Source organism: Xiphias gladius, chromosome 10 (genome assembly GCF_016859285.1).
Source record: "Xiphias gladius isolate SHS-SW01 ecotype Sanya breed wild chromosome 10, ASM1685928v1, whole genome shotgun sequence".
Lineage (NCBI taxonomy): Eukaryota > Metazoa > Chordata > Actinopteri > Istiophoriformes > Xiphiidae > Xiphias > Xiphias gladius.
The window spans coordinates 17,853,824-17,870,376 of NC_053409.1; the positions used below are offsets into that span (position 1 = coordinate 17,853,824).

General features: G+C 41.0%; 1 protein-coding gene and 1 non-coding gene across 10 annotated transcripts in view; both read left to right on the forward strand.

The window, feature by feature from the left end:
- The first annotated feature begins 2 nt into the window (after nucleotides 1-2).
- Nucleotides 3-75, forward strand: trnak-uuu. The gene has a single exon. It is a non-coding gene; the product is annotated as a tRNA-Lys (tRNA).
- A 3,431-nt stretch (nucleotides 76-3,506) lies between these two features.
- pcnt (pericentrin) overlaps nucleotides 3,507-16,553 on the forward strand; it is a 39,707-nt gene continuing 26,660 nt past the window's right edge. For 4 of the 9 annotated variants that reach the window (XM_040138264.1, XM_040138269.1, XM_040138266.1 and 1 more), the window contains exons 1-21: nucleotides 3,507-3,677; nucleotides 4,868-4,897; nucleotides 7,169-7,345; nucleotides 7,837-7,980; nucleotides 9,096-9,245; nucleotides 9,371-10,305; nucleotides 10,442-10,795; nucleotides 11,227-11,620; nucleotides 11,858-12,268; nucleotides 12,378-12,596; nucleotides 12,969-13,064; nucleotides 13,234-13,377; nucleotides 13,610-13,862; nucleotides 14,052-14,131; nucleotides 14,290-14,587; nucleotides 14,925-15,025; nucleotides 15,265-15,376; nucleotides 15,654-15,780; nucleotides 15,880-15,999; nucleotides 16,090-16,171; nucleotides 16,388-16,492. In XM_040138264.1, the coding sequence (XP_039994198.1) occupies nucleotides 3,630-3,677; nucleotides 4,868-4,897; nucleotides 7,169-7,345; nucleotides 7,837-7,980; nucleotides 9,096-9,245; nucleotides 9,371-10,305; nucleotides 10,442-10,795; nucleotides 11,227-11,620; nucleotides 11,858-12,268; nucleotides 12,378-12,596; nucleotides 12,969-13,064; nucleotides 13,234-13,377; nucleotides 13,610-13,862; nucleotides 14,052-14,131; nucleotides 14,290-14,587; nucleotides 14,925-15,025; nucleotides 15,265-15,376; nucleotides 15,654-15,780; nucleotides 15,880-15,999; nucleotides 16,090-16,171; nucleotides 16,388-16,492 (4,380 nt within the window). In that variant the 5' untranslated portion in view covers nucleotides 3,507-3,629. The remainder of the gene's footprint in view (nucleotides 3,678-4,867; nucleotides 4,898-7,168; nucleotides 7,346-7,836; nucleotides 7,981-9,095; nucleotides 9,246-9,370; nucleotides 10,306-10,441; nucleotides 10,796-11,226; nucleotides 11,621-11,857; nucleotides 12,269-12,377; nucleotides 12,597-12,968; nucleotides 13,065-13,233; nucleotides 13,378-13,609; nucleotides 13,863-14,051; nucleotides 14,132-14,289; nucleotides 14,588-14,924; nucleotides 15,026-15,264; nucleotides 15,377-15,653; nucleotides 15,781-15,879; nucleotides 16,000-16,089; nucleotides 16,172-16,387; nucleotides 16,493-16,553) is intronic. The other 5 variants (XM_040138265.1, XM_040138270.1, XM_040138271.1 and 2 more) reach the window with 3 other exon arrangements.

Here is a 16,553-nt window from a genome sequence, read left to right on the forward strand (position 1 = left end):
GAGCCCGGATAGCTCAGTCGGTAGAGCATCAGACTTTTAATCTGAGGGTCCAGGGTTCAAGTCCCTGTTCGGGCGATAGCTTTTTTTTCCCAATATGGTCCTATTTCCAACTTCTCTTTGGAATAAACTGTTATCTGTCTTTTAGTTATTACCATATTAACACAGCCATATACAATTATCTAAATTAAATGTATAAATTACCCCAAAAAATAACTTATATAGATAACATTTAAAAGATAACTTTTAAATGTTCATGTTATTCATGTACAGTGAAAGGAATTTACGAAGTGGGGGATAGATCGCTAGCGTTAGTCACGGTTTGCCTACTTCTAGTGATGTGTCAGGTGTTTTAGGAGAGAGTAGTGGATTAGCAAACGTAAAAAGTTAAGTTGAAGTTTGACGAGCAGTACATTCTCTGGATTTATTTTTCTTTCATTCACACGTGATGCATTTTTGGAAAAATTTCAAGGTAACTTTTCCATTAGATGCAACTCCACTACTGCATGTACAATGTGTGCCCCACACTGACGTTTTTAGCACCCTTTAGTTTGGAGTTATGACCATAATGATTGACCAGTGTTATGCAGCCAGGGCTTGTCCTCCAAAAACCTTTACACATTTTAATTCAGAGACAAGGGGGGACTCTCAGAGAGAAACCCGAGTCCTGTAAGGACACAGACATACAGACAAATGTGTTTGTTAGTGGAAAAAAAAAAGAAAAATTCTCTGTGTATGTACAGTATAAGCACTTAAAGCACACTTGCTGTTAGGGAACCTTACGCATTGAGGGTTGGGAGTGTAATAGGTGCTGTTACATGATGTAAAGAGGATAGGTCCCCCCCTGTTTGTCCTGCTGTGACAGATGACAGGCCCGGTGACCATGCAGGGTAGCTGATAGGAGGCAGCTGCGGTGCTGCAGGGGTAGGACCATAGTGATGATGATGATGATGGACAGCACTTCCCCTTGGTTTGACATCTGGCCTTACAAAAATAGAGATTCCCTGGTAACTGTCCTGGAAATAAAGATTTTGGACTTTGTTGAGAGACAGAGACAAAAATTTTTTAAAGAGGGGAGAATTTGTGCTTTGTCTCTATGTGTCAGAGAGTGTGTGCGTTTACCTGCCCAAAATGGGTGGCGGCGTGATTGGGCCCCCTGGGTGGCTGTGGGAGGCATGGCTTTCAGCATCATGTTGTGCTAATCTGGTGCATCTGGGCATTTTGCATCAACATCAATCAAATGATAGGAAATAGATGGATATAGAAAAGGAGAAGGGGATTGGGAGGCAGAAAAGAATATTAAATTCTTTCAACAAGCCGCATAGAAACAGAGTAACAGATCTGGGGGATTGGCGTGTTTTTCAGATTAATGCTGAGTGTCTCACAGTCTGTTTAATGATACGTGGAGGCTGAGGCACAGCAGCTGTTCGAGGCAGCAGGAAGGGCAGAGCAGGGCCTGTGCGGTGGATGTGGGCGGGTACCATGGATGGAAGTGGAGAGACGGCTGAGGGGCAGTGACGAAGTGTGACTGGTACTGTCTTTGTGACCCTCCCCAGGTGTGAAGTCTGTCGAGGTCGTCTTAACATATGCTGCTCCTACAAAGGAATTGACACAGTGACAAGTGAAATGATAAATGCTTAAGACACTGGTTAAATGCTCGTAGTTCTTGGGAATTTCTTCTGTTTTTCTCTCGCATTGGTTTTATAGTCTTTATCCGTCTGAAAGTAGTTAAGTAATATGTGAATGAATAAAAATATAAAATCTGGAATACAAAGATAATGATTTTGTACGGACCCTCAGTCTTTGCAGCAGCTGCTGCTTTCACCTTAGTGCATGGCATCTGCCCATCGTAGCTCCCTGAGCAACACAAAAATCATGTTCTCACAAACTAGCCCCTGTAACTGTCACCCATAACTGTCACCTCACCTCAGCTCTAATACAGTATCTTCTTTTTGAGTACATAAAGTTCCTTCTGCCTCTTTCATCAGCTCCCAAGACTCTTTCTTCTTTAGTGCTCAACGTCATATCAGTTTACTACCAGGTTAATTTTACCACTAAGTGTATTTGAAGTTATCTTTGTAACATTTGTTGATCTTCAGCTGAATTCGTGGGAAGTCTCTCTTAGTTTCGGCTAAACGTCTGTAATGGAGAATGTAAATGTTTCTGTCAAGGCCGCTTAAGGTGATACCTTCCACAATTCAAAGGTCCTCATGACAAAGAATTCTCTCTTATCTTACTTGCAGACTGGGCAGATTCCGTTCTGTCATCCATATTGTGCTTTTCGTTTTCCAGTCTCTAGGAATGTAAGCGAAGAATGTTTCTTTAAGATTTTGATGTATAATTCCCAAGAAAAGCGGACAAAAGAGGCCAAGCCAAACTGTTTTATTTGAGAATTCCAGAGAAGAAAAAGATTACTGCGAAGTGAATGAAGTTCAAACAACAGCCTTCTGTAAATTGTAGACTATCTTCTCACCTACCTTCTCCAGTAGTTTGAGTTTGAGTCTTGTCATCTGATCAACCGTGGAGCTGCCGTCCTAAAAGATGTCAGAAAGGAAGAAACAGTGTTATTGTAACATTTGCTGTGTACTGGAATGACAATAATTGGTTGGCATTCTAGACACAAACATGCAAATACGCAGGTGTATGCTGTTAATACCTAATTTACCTGATATCTTGGCATTTGGAGTGACACAAACTTTATGATCACCGGTGTTTTTGAGTCAAGACTAAAGCCACACGGTGGTTGCCATGGGACACACCTGTTTACCCCTGGCACTTAACCACGGTTTACATACCTTCTTGGTTTCTATGCTGAGAGAGAGGGGAGGGAGTGTGTCTTTCAACATCAACGTCAAATTAATTTATCAGATTACCTCAGATTTCAATTTCTGTTGAATTGTTCTTTTAAAAAAGAATACATTAATTCATGTTAATGTTAATGCAACAAGTTTTCCAAGATTCTTGGAACAACCTACCAGCCAAGCACACTGAAAAGTGGTGCGCAGGTGTATCTTGGACAACAAGAGCTGTTGTAAAGGCAAAGGGTGATCACACTAAATATTAATTTAAATTTAGTTTTTTTTCCTGTTTACTGCACTTTGTATAAAGTAAATTGATAAATAAAAAACTATTCATTCAATTAGTTTTGAAAGCACCTTCACTTTTGCAGAGTGCTGCAAGTTCTATTGCCATTGGAACTCCTGAGCAAGTGGAGGACTCTGTACGTTCACTTTCAAAACATAGAGGTGAGCGGAGGCATGTTTTGTATTAGTCTATCCTGATTGGCTACAAGAGTCGTCAATCCCACATCGGCGACTTGGCACAATTATTTCATTGGTCGGCTAGGTTCCGGTGACGTACAAGATAGGAGGTGGATTATTCATTATGCAGTCACGCAAACGCCATTGGTTTAAGACGTGGACTGTAATGATTTGATTGGTCTGTTCAGTCAAGGAAAGTCGATAAGGGCGGAGTTGAAATGTCTTGGCGGCCATATTGAATATTATCTGTTGACAGTTGTGTCTAGGGTAGCTTCAAGATTTTGTTTTAGCTAACTTATGGTAAAAGTTGTGCTTTTCAGTTGAATTAGGACGTCGTTCCTTAACTTTTAATGGTATTGTTTAAACCAAGAGATGGATGAAGATGAACGGCAGAGGAAGCTGGAAGCAGGAAGAGCTAAGGTTTGTTGCTAACATTTAACGCACGCTAATACTGAATGCTAGCAGTTAGCTAACTCTTTTGTCAAAGCTTTGCGTTTGTCCAACTGCTAACTGCACTCACCTCCAATACTTCGTACGTTTGTTTTGTTAGTCGTTGCTTAAAGTCCAATTACCTGTTAAATTAAAGACACTCTTCTCATTTCCCGCGCACATGCCGCAGGTTGATCATCAGCCGAGGTCGCACATAGCTAACGATAATAACATTTATGGAGTTGGTAATCGGCTAATGAACTGAACACAGAGCCCAGTAGGGAAAGAAATATGCACTTACATCTTAAATACGAGGGAAGGTTATTTGTGAACCTGTAAAATGAATATTTTAAAAACATAGCTTTGGGCTGTGTCGAGGTACAGTGCAGGTGCAGCCTATGTTTTCGTCGGAGTGTTTTTATTTTTTTTTAATCAATATTTTGGAACATGGTTTGAGTAACTTCCACGCAGAACTGTCTGGTATTGCATTTCAGGAACATACGCTTTGTGCATCACAATATACAAGTACATTTTTCAACCGCTATTGTAATAATATACAGAATATAATATAATATACAGAAACATTTTATAGTCATAAAATGTGCCCAGTAAAAGGGATCTACTAGTTTAACACGGGGATTACGGCACTTTCTCACACCCAATAAAGACAATAATATTAAACAGTATTTAATTAAAAATATACAATAAAATTACTTATTCAGATTAGTTGTAGTTAGTAGTTACATGTTGGCTATTCTAATTATATTCCTTTTCGCTCCCTACAGCTGTCTAAACAGGTAGTATTAAGTTGTATCTAGGTAATACTTAAGAGATAGTATAGTAGAATATGGCATTTTTTTCACCAATATGTAATATTAATTACCGTGGTGCTGCGAAAACCAAATAAGCAAGAAGCTTTTTGAACTTCAATGGGAGACCATATTAGTAATGGGCCACTATTTAAGAATGGCCCTGTATGGACAAGCAGGCCACATTGTCTAAAAGCTAGGTTTAAAACTAGGTCATTGGTTTAGAGGAGCTAATTGAATTGCATTTGTCAGATGTTGCAGTACACTTCCACCTCATGGTGGAGCTCATTCAAAAGATAAGGATGGTATATTAGTATGATTCGTGATACTAAAGAAATCACTCAACTGAACCACTGGTATTCTTTACGACAGAAATCCTCCAATATGCTGCGAAACCAGTCGGTAAGTATAGAAACTGGTGACTGAAAGGGAAATTTGACTTTGTCATGGGATCATTGGTTTGTGGACATTATTTGTTTGTGATCTCACGTTCTTGTTTTTTGTTTCTCTTAAATGGGCAATCGGGGCTTTCTTCTGCTTTTCTGCACAATGGTGTAATTGCTGTCAGCTTTTGAGATGTAAGCCCACTGCTCTTTGATTAATGATACAGATTATTAAGTCTGTAAATCTGAAAGGAAATCTGATTGTGAATATAATATAAATGCACACCTTGTATACCCTGTCATGGTTGTAGCAGGCCATCAGGGGGTGCAGTGAGCCCGTGAGATTTGGTAAGGTTGGATGTGTTGCACTTTTATCTGCATGAGTGGTGTTGCTATGGAAATGCAGTGCTGTCAGTTGCCTTTACTCTATTTGGTGCATCAAAAGCTCTGATTTCTGTGCCACATACTGTATAAAACGTACATAGAGACAAGTACAAATGTAAACAAAAAATATATATATACTCCCATGAGACACAGTAGCGTGCCCTGACCCTGTCTTGGTGCTGAAATAGTTGAGAATACAATAGCTGTATTCAGTCCAGTAATATCTGATCCGGCCAGCCAGCTAGTCTGACTCCCAGCAGTGCGAAAGTGGCCGTAGGCTAAACAAAGCTCATCTGTCTGAGTCTTTCTAAGATGTGATGTGTGTTGTCTTGTGGCAGATGGAGGCGGTGAATAGGGTGATGCAAGGACACATAGGTTGGAGATTTAGGTGAGAATGAGTAAGAAGGGAGATAAATAATGTGAGGTGGGAAGAGATTTAATTGTGGTGGAGCTGAGGGAATGATTGTTTAAAAAAAAAAAAAAGGCCTTAACCTGGTTTCAGGAGTCAAATGAGGAAGATGGTTGTGGAGGCATTGCATCGGGTTAAATGGGGGTACAAAGAAAAACCTTCCATGTAGTTTTATGACCAGTCATGTAACATGCCAGAATAAACACTGGTGCACATGCACACACAATGTTGTCATGCACATGTATGTGACTCATCGCACAAAGCAACAAGTAGCTCTCCCGAGGACATGTAATCTCAAACTGAATTGAGCATGCACACTCTGATGCTGCTCACCACACACAGAGCTCTGTCTCCTCCTCTTCATGTGAGTACATCTCACCGTCTCCACCCTCTTTCCTTAGTCTAGACACATGCCATCCACTACCCAGAGTTTGTGGATCCCTCTGCTCTGTACGTTGGCTGTGGCAGCGAGTTTTTGGATCGGGGGTTGGGTCAAACGTGCTAGAAGATGTACAACTGGATAGCAGAGCAGCTGGCCTGATGAGGAAGACAGGTCTGAGCACCAGCAAGAAAAGGAGTCGCTGATTGACTGTCAGTTATTGATGGAGGGCTTCATGAGGGTCTCTGTCACAATGTGAACCGCTGTAATCTGATTTAAGCTGCTTAAAAAAGAGGGAGACAGGCTGAGAGAGAGAGACAGACAGCGATTTAAAAAAAAAAAAAAAAGAGGAGGACTGTGTTGTAAAGAGAAATGGCCTGAGGTGGATTTGTACTGATCGATGCCTCTAGAATTCAAGCTAAATATCGAGGCTTGTATAGGGGGTGATGTTTTTTATCGTGAATGAACTTTTCAGGCCTAGATTCTTGATATTTTTGTCTTTTCATGACTTCTGTGAAGACTTTGTGTTGCTTCAAAACGCTCCAGTCAACCAGTCTGCTTCTCTGATTTTGACTTTCTTACAAGCTGGAAAATGCAAAATGACTGAGATGGATGTGTCCTTTTTTTCATTAATTTTTTTTTCTGTTTCGGGTCTGCTGAGAGTTGTCCAATGTGTGTCACTAAAATCTGTATTTCTCGTTGGCTTGAAATTGCTATCTGGAGATTTGAGAATATTTAGCATCATCACCTCATTTTGAACTTGTCAGGTTATGGTGTAGTCTATTTTGGGTGTGAGTTTGGGATTTCTTCTTGCTTCATTGGGCACTGTCTTTTTTGCTGCACAACTCTGACTCATCAAAATAAGGGCTTCCAATCTTTTTTCCTTCCTACAGTGGGGACTATCAACAACTTATATTCGTATATAAATTTATATTTTACTTGAATGATTTTAGAATGATGTTTTGATTACTTTTTTTCTTTTTTCAAATGAGGATATAAATCTGGACTGTAGTTCTCTGTCACCTTTGACCCCTGAGCTTCACCATGCTGATAGTGTGGTGGTGCTCAGTGGTCCTGACCTATGTGTCCATCTACCTCTCGCTGTCCTTCCTGCGCAGCTTGCTAGCTTCAGACAGAAGCGGGCGAAAGGCGACAGTTCGGGGGCGGCGAAAAAGACGCAGAAGAGGAAGGGCCAGACTGTCTCGCAGAATGACAGCTCGACGCAAGATCGCTACGTAGAACAAGCACCTCCATCAGTCAATGACACCGAGCTGAACAGCAAGACCAACCATGAGGTACATCACTGACTGCATAGACATTATCAGTCATACATCAATAATTGTGGAGGAGACTGAGGAAATGTAATTTGTGTGGAGCATAGGACTATTGGTTTAATTAAAACAACTGGTTAGTTCCATCACACAAAATTGTTTGACTGCATGACTTCACTCATGTTTATTCACGGGTCACACTACCTGACCTCTACAATTTGTCTAATTTTTTTTCTCACTGTATGCTTTAACAAGTGGTCTGTGCCCCCTGCTAGGTAAACATACATTAGAGAAATGGGTCACTAACCATCACATTGCCTGTAGGGTATGTTGTCATAGCAACCTGGCCAGGATTAACTGTGGCATTATTTACTGCCTGTTTGAAGGGAAAGTTCACCACTATATTAAATCTACGTATGTTTTTGTGGCATATGGATTGCACTTACATTTTTTGCATTAGTATCAGGCAAAGTAATTAAAATCACACTTAATTCTAAAACTGTTTAATCATTTAGGAACCCCAAAAGCCAGAGAAATCAGAGGTTCAGCAGAACCAACGACAGACGGATCAGCCCACCACCCTGGAGCAAAGCCCGTCCCCTGTGGAAGAGCTGAGAGACGAGGAGCTACTTGCACTTACTGGCAAGGAGCAGCTCAAGGTATACACTGTCAGTGATTTAACATTTACAAGGGATATCAAATTCTTGCATTTTAGGATATAATACAATGGGTACCAAAAGTTTGAGACCACTATTTCATTCACTAGAATGAGTCTCAGACATGTCATTTTCACGGTACATGTTAAAGCATCTGACTAAAACACTGTTTTTTTTTGTTTTTGTTTGGCAGGATTTAGCTATTGTCCTCTTAGTAGTCCCTTTAGGTTTTTATTTTGTAGTTACTGTTAAAGACTCAGCTGAGCTTAGGTATGACTAAATATGACTAGCAAAAGGGAAGATGTGGTTATTGTCATGAATGCATTAGCATTAAAATCCTAGGCTCTAAATTCATAGAGCGGAAACTGAGCCCTCAAAGCTGATCTTATAAATCAGTGTTCCTATTTACATTCCATGTTGCATGGTATTTTGATGTGTTTGGTCATATGGATTGATTTGTCTTCATGGTTTGTTTACCCACCAAGACAATAGAAATCTTGTTATGGTATTGCTGCGTGTATGATTAAGGGGGATTGTGAATTTCTCTGTCTGTCATCACCAACCCATGGGGAATCTAACGGTTTCCTCTTCTGCATGGCCGCTTGGTTGCATCTGATCTGAAAATGCAGCATAGTTAATCTACAATATGGAGGTGTATGTTTAGAGGAATGAGGTTAAACAGTGTCCTCAGGTCATGAAAATGTTGTAAAATGACCTTAAATAGGCTTGACTATAGTGTCAGTGATTCACATATTACATTAAGTTTTAAAAAAAATGATGGTTATTCTTATTTATATAGTGTCTTTGTAATACTTTAGCTAAGTCATTTTCTGTATTTTATTTCAACAAGGAAATTGGCTTTGCTTTCTATTCTAACTGGCATCTAAAATGTTTATATATTCACGTGGTCAGTGGTTCGGTTTTTCTGGCTGGCCATGCAGGGAAAAAATTGTTTTAATTAGTTAATTTTTTTTACTATTTCATTTTAGGACTGCTTAAAGGTAGAAATACATTCATTACTCGCAAAGTGTGCTGCAATTGGTTTTAGGAAAGTATGTGTATGTATGATTGTGTGTTAACTGTGAATATAAAATTGACCTGTAGTTTTATATTTGCAGCAGTTACAGCAGGCTGTGGAGAAGCGTAATGACATAATTGCCAAGCTCAGCTCCAACCTGCAGGAGGCCCTGGCCAGTAGAGACCAGGTGCAACTGGAGGCACGGTCACTTGCTGGACAGATTCAGGCACTACAGAAACAGCTCCAACAGGTTAGTGCCACTCAAAGCTAAATCTGTTGCAGGACATCAGGATTATTGGTGCCTAAAATATGTACATCACTATTCAAATGCACAAAAACTGAAACGGTATATTGTCTGAATTGTCTTTCACACAGACCAGTGCAGAGTTTCTGCGCATCAAAAGTCAGTCGGGGGCTGAAGTCCTCAAAACTTATCGACAGCAGCCTCAGCATGGCCAATGGTCCCCAGATGGAGACCTCAATCATAAGGAGGCACCATCAGAGGGATCAGAAAATGGAGGACCTGCCTCTCATACAAGTGTTGCAGGCTTCAGCACTGAAAACAACACTGAGACTGTCACTGTTGTGCACAACCTTAGGGCTGAGCTGGAAGAAGAAAGAGAGAACAGCCAACGCATATGTGCTGAACTAGCAGAGGAGATGGAGAAACACCAACATGTGCTTTCTTTACTGGAGAAGGAGAAGACAGGCAGAGAAGAGGAACGAAAAGAAAGGGAGGCACAGCTGCAAGATCTCCAGACCCAATTGAGCCAAGTCCAGTCCCTGTGCCTTGAGATGCAGCAGTACAAAGAGGAGAAGGAGAAACTAAACAGAGAAGTGCTGGAGCTTAGGAAAAGGCTTCAGGAGGAGGAAGACGCAGAGAAGAGATATAGTGAAGAGGTGGCCACCTCTGCCCTTCGTCTCCAGGGCCTTGAGGAGGAAAGACGGAGACAGGAAGAGGAGATGCTGAGGATCAAAGATGAGCATAGGGAGGAAGTGGAGAGAGTCAGGCAGCTGTTGGAGGAGAGGGAGAAAGAACTGAAGTTTAGAGAGGAAGAGGTCATGGGACTCAAAGCCTCTAAGAATCGGCAGAACCAAGCAAAAGCTGGTTTTAGTTGTGATGAAAGTATTAGTATAGATGAAGCCAATCCGGAAAGTGGACCTGATCAGGACAGTATTAATTTATTAATAACTGGGGAAATTATGATGGAGCGATACTTGTCTTCAGCTCCACTTGCACACTCTCAGTCTTCTCTAGTCAATGAAAGCTTTGAATACTGCAGTCAACTGGACATCTCTGCAGATCACAGGTTAGAGGACTTCCTATTGCAATTGGTCTACATGTGTGTTGGGTGGTCTATTTTTATTTTGCATGCATCATATTTCATACTTGTTTATTTACTAGGCTAGTTAAGTCTCCTAATTTATCTCTGTGCCTCTCCATAGTTTTGAGCTGAACAGTGAAGTGATGGGAGATGAACCTCTGTTGTCAATTTCAAAGCGTCTTCTCGAAGAACACGACAACCTACATAACAACTCTAGCCCACAGTGCTATGTTCCCGTGGCTGATAATTCCAATCCTCAGTCTCAGTCTCAGTGGCACCACCACTCCACTTCTGGAGATCTGGAGATGAGTAAACTGTCCGAGCAGCAGTTTGAGGAGATGGACCTGGAAAAAGAGCTGTTGAATCAGCAGTGCGGGGAACTCCGTGAGGAGCTGGCTCTCAAGGAGAGGGACTTAAATGTGTTAAGGGAGGAAGTCATTAAGAGTGCTGAAGAGCTAGAGGAGGCCAGGGGCAGGTAAGGAATTTAATTAGGGCATGTGGTTATTTAGTTAATAATTTCCAGATCTATTTTTTGCATTACTTTTTCAGTGTATGTTTTATTTATTGTATTATGCATGTATTATGTCTCTGTGCTCAGCTTGCTTATACCTTTGCCAACTTAAATTTGGAGGTCACATTTTTCATTCTAATATTTTTCTTTTCTCAAACAGGTGAGATACATTACAATTTTCTTAATAAAGCCCAGTTTTTCAAAATAAAATGCCACTGCTTTTTACACATTTTTCACAAACCCTTTGACTAACAGTGGTGTCACTGTTGTTGATAGAGCCATAGTTACTCCCAAAAGAAACATTCAGTTATTTAAATAAGATACCTATTGTTGGTACTGCAGAGATATTCTCAAATTTGAATAAGCTTAATGTTTTAAAACTGTTGTGTATTCAGGTGGGCTCAAGTAACAGAGGAGCTCAGACAGGCTCTCTGGGAACTTGAAGAGGAAAAGGAGAAGAGGAGTCATGTTGAGGAGGAGATGAACTTGAAAGCCCGTGAACAAGGCATCCTGAAGAACAAACTCAGTGCCTTAATGGAGGAAAAAGAGAATGCAGTAGTGTTGATGGGAAAGGAAGCTGCTGAAACTCTCCTGCTCGTCCCTGATACCTTTCCATCAGAGGAGGAAGATAAACCGGTAGGGGAGCTTAAGAAGGAGGCTGCACCCCCGTCTCATCAAAAGCAGCAGCAGGAGCTGCTGGCATCGTCTCTGCAGGAGATAAAGCAGAGTGCAGACTCTGCCAAACAGAGCCCAGAGCTCAAAGATGACAACCAGCTGAAAACACTACAGGTATACAAACATACAGTAATAAGTGGGTTTGTGTTAACAGCTTAATAAGAATACACACATGCTAATCTCTGCAAGCACTTGTTTGTTTTTAACCCAACTCGATTTAGATGGATGGAAATAGTAATATACAGCAGCAGTAATATGTTTGTGCTTCAAGGCTTCAAAGGGAGGAAGTAATGATAAGAAAAATGAACATAATGTACAGAAAGCTAAAGGAATTTCTGTTTCTTTCTCAAGGCCCATTGTGACTATCTCATGTCAGAGCTAGAGGAGACAAAAACAAAGCTTAAAGCTGCCTTATTAAATCAAAGGACTATGAAGTGGAATGAAACATTTAAGGAGCCTGAATCAACACATGCACAGGTTCTGAATGTCCAAACAGAGGTGGAGAGACTGCAGAAAGAGCTGGAGAAGAGCCAAGACAGTCTGGACAGTGCTGAGAAAGAGAAGAATGAACTGGAATCTCAGCTCTTCAGTCTGAGACAAAACCTGGCCAACTTGGAGGAGGCCCAGGCCCAGGCAGCGCAGGAGAGGGAGGAGCATAAGAGAAAAGAAGAGGAGATGGATGAGCGGATTAAAAAAATGGAACAAGTCTTAGAGGAGGAACTTGAACAGTTTGAGATCCTGCTAAAAGCAAAGGATGTTGAGGTGAGAAAGATGATGTGCAGCTAAGTTTATTCAGCTCAGATTGATTCAAGCAAATCAGTTGGAATTACTGCTGTCCAAAGATTAATGTGATGTGAAAAATAACTTACAGTTGGCTGAAGAGAAGGAGAAATGGGAGGAAGAGAAGCAGGAGAAGGAGAAAGAGCTCCTTGATGTGAGACATCTCATGGAGGGGCAGAGGAGGGAGAGGGAAGAGGAGGTTAAGGCTCTCATGGAGAAGCAGGTCTTGGCTCTGGAGGGGGTGAGAGAGAGTCTCAAGACATCTCACCAACAGGAGATAAAAGACCTGGTGGAGAAACATCAAGAAGAGGTGGGATTTACAAACTGCACAAACTTTAAAGACCATCAGTTTTACAGATCTATGATGGTGTTCATTGTAAATATTTTGTATTTATAATATTAATATATTTAAAACTCCCAGCACCTATATTTGTTCCCTGTGCCACCGCAACATTGCTTCACATTTCTTATTTATTAATACTTATTGTATATTAATATGTATTACATATAACACTGCATATATATTTAGTGTTGCTGAAACCCATATTGAGCTGCCACACTAACCGCAAAACTGGTCCAGATTCAGTTGAAGGGTTTTTCAACATTTTTTATCATTAAAATAAAACAAAATGTAGATAGTACAGCCTTCTAGTCTTGTAATTTCCTTTGTTTATCTGCATAGATTTCTGAGTTGAAAACTCACATGGAGAGAGAGCTGCTGGAGCGGCAGGCCAGTATGGAGGAAGAACAAAAGAGACAAATCAGCTTGATCAAACAGGTATCCTAGACGGGACCGGATATTTCATAGTAGTACATCTTAAAGAGAACAAAATGCTTTCCAAGGAGTATTTGGACTTATTCATTCCAAGTTATTTATCTTTTTGCATGCTTGTGCCATTTTCTATACTTTTTAGCTTATTGTGTCTCCCATTCTCTCTCCCTCCCAGGTGACTGAACGTGAGCATGAGAGGATGGTGTCAGAGCTGACTGTCAAACACAGTGAGGAGGTTAGTCAACTGAAGACAGAGCTGTCCCTGGAGCTGAGGGAGAGCTTGGAGGCTGCCCACCAAGCTGAACTGCAGCAGGCACAGGTCTGTCTGTCTCCTTAGATTTTTTTTTTCTTCCCTTTATATAACCATTTCATAGACAGTGAAGTTTTGTGGTCTTAGTAGTCGTTAACACTAGTATTTTGACACTGGAGATTTAGAAATTTAATCTCATTCTACTTTGCACCAGTTATAAATAGGAGGAAGGAGGAAGAGGGTGTCAGTTAAATACTTAAATTATAAATGTAACACACAACCCTCTCTGGCCCCCCTTCAGGCCCAAAAGACCCTCGAGCTTGAAGCCTTGCGTCTGAGCCTGACCTGTGTCCACATGTCCCAGCTGGAACGCTCCCTAAACTTGCAGCAGGAGCAGGAGTCTCCGCTCACCATGGTCCATGCCCACCTGAGCGAGACATTCACTCAGGAGAGTGCATCCCTGCAGGCCAAGGATCAATTAGAACTGGACCAGCTCAGACTTCAGAACCAGGAGCAGCTGGAGAGACTGCGCGAGCTGCACCAACGAGACATGGGTGAGTCCAGGCTAATGCTTTTCAGTTGTTCAGTCAGTGTTCTTTTTCATGTTTGCCTTTGGGTGTGCTCAACATGTGAACCAATATAGGTGTGGGTGAGTCACCCTTATTCCTTAGAAGCTTGTTCTGTGAAAAGGAGAGCACAATGGCAGATGTAACCTTCAAATTCTTTGACGTGTGTGTGTTCAGATGAGTTGACGCAGCAGTGGGAGACTCGTGTTGCTCAGGAGAGAGCCTCCATGGAGGAAAAGCAGGTCAAAGAGATACAGGTCAGACTTTATAAAAATGTCATACACATATTGCATTTGGTCATTTAATAGACTAATTGAAGTAGTTTAAACATTTTTATTGCGTAATTTACCAATCGTTTAGTTCCTTTTGAATTATATTTTTCAGATAATCATTCTTTTTGATGCTTCTTTTTCAGGCTCTAAGGTTACAGTGGGAGAAAGAGGCTGAGAGCACGGGGTCAAACCTCCAGACATCTCTCTCAGAGACCCAGAACAGCCTCGCTGCTAGTCAGACAGAACTTGCGAGCACCAAGGCCTCCCTCACCCAGATCAACAAAGCTCTATCTGAAGCTCAGGCAGCTCTGTCACTGACCCAGTCAGAGTTGCAGGAGTCAAGGGCAAGGCTGGAGGAACTCCAGACCTCCAGTAAGGAGGAGATCCAAAAATTAGAGGCGGAGCTGAAACAAGCCTGGGCTGACAGAAATGCTGCTGCATGTGAGTTGCATCCTTCCATTAAGGCTGTAGAATCCTCTATACTTGTAATTGTGATGTAATGAAAACTGCTAATAGTTTTATTTAAATCTTTATTGTCTGCATCAAAGTATATATTTGCATATATAGTCATGCTGATTGGCTGATGGGGGGGGCTATGATATTTAGAAAATACCTAAATTCTCTCTGCAAACATTATAAATTGCAACGATTTGCGCAAAATTTCAAATTATAGTCATTTAAATTTAAAATTTGCTCTTTTTATGTTTTGCATGAATTTTGGGTTCTACTTTATAAAAATTATCAATGCTATGCTTCCTGTGTTGTGAATGTTGATCAGGTTCCCTCGAGGAATTGGTTTCTAGTCATAAGGCAGTGCTGCAGGAGAAAGAGCGGCAAGCATTGTACCTAGAGGAGAAGGAGCAGCAACTACAGCAAGAGGTGAGTTCACTGGAACACATGATTATGTCAAGCTTTCATTTCAGAGACCCTTGTATTAATTAAAGGATCTTCATTTTTTTCAAATGTTTGTATTTTTTTTTTAATTATATTATAGACATTTCACTCATTTAGCTAGTACCAGTCTATAAAACCATAGGAAACATACAAATCCTCAAATCTAAATCCAATACAGTAGGTTTTGTTTTTAAACATAGTGTTATTTCCTCCCTGTCAAACAGATTTTGCGTCTAGAGGAGGAGAAGACTTTGCTGAAACAGAGCTCAGAACAGGAAGTAGGTCAGCTGTGGACCCAGCTGGAGAGCATGAGGACTAGTCGCCAGGAGTTGGGAGGTGAGACTGATGAACCGGGCTGACAACTGCTTAACAATACTTTATTTTCATCTCCTGTAGTTACTTAAATACTCACAGTTAAGAAATTCAATGCTTCCCAAGTACAAAGTGTAGAAAACATGTTACTTTATTAACAATGGCTGTTGTCTGTGATGTGATTTGATGCTTAGAGGAAGAGGAAATGTGAATAACTTCACTCTCAGACATCGGTTGCATTTGTGTAAGACCATTTACTGTGTTCTTTTGTTTTGTCTTTGTCCACCATATTGTCTCACAGAGCTAAAGGAGCAGCTGCTTGCTCGCTCATCTCGTGTTGATGACATCGAACGCCTAAAGACAGAGTTTAATGAACAAAAACGAGTAATCAAAGAGCAGAATGAGGCTGAGCTAGAAAGCCTGAGGAGGTATGTGAGCATTAATTTTTTTAATTTTGTTTCCCCCCTGGCTTTTTTTGCCTTTGACCCCAATCAAATTACACATGCTTTGCCTACATCGTCCTTTAGATATTTTGAGCAGCGTTTGCGGACAGCAGAAGAAAGCTACAGAGAAGAAATTGCTCTTCTCCAGCTAAGGCTGGTAGAAGGTGCTTTGGAGGAATCAGTGCTTAAAACCACATATGACAGGTATGCCAGTAGGCCTACATCAAGATACATGTGTTGCAACCTTACATAAAGTTCTGTGAATAACATCGGTGCCTTTGGTCTCTGTGTCAGTTCCATTTCTCAAGATGAAGCTGAGGAGGAAAAAGATGTTCTTTCTGATACCAGCCTCAAACTTGAGAAACACACGGTAAAGGTGTGCATATATGTGAGCAAAATATTAGCATAAGACACTTGAAAGAGCTGCTGGTGCCAGATACTGTAAATGTCTAGTATAGAGCAGTTTGAAATTTTGAAGCATGTCTCCAGCTCATGTTTCACAAAGTATTGAAATTTTCTGGACATTTCAGCAGCTTTACTTCTGTGATCTTCATTACATGTATTTTAAGGTATTACGCTGTTTCTCATGCAGGAATTGCTTGACAGTTTGCATCTTCAGCTGGAGGAGAAACACTCAGTGGAGCTTGCCAGTCTGCAATCCTCCTTAGCTCTTTCCTTTAAGGAAGAGGTGCAGCAGGTCAGACCCAAACTCAGTCCTTCAATCTTTTAATGCCTCTGTTTCCATGAAAACAGTATAA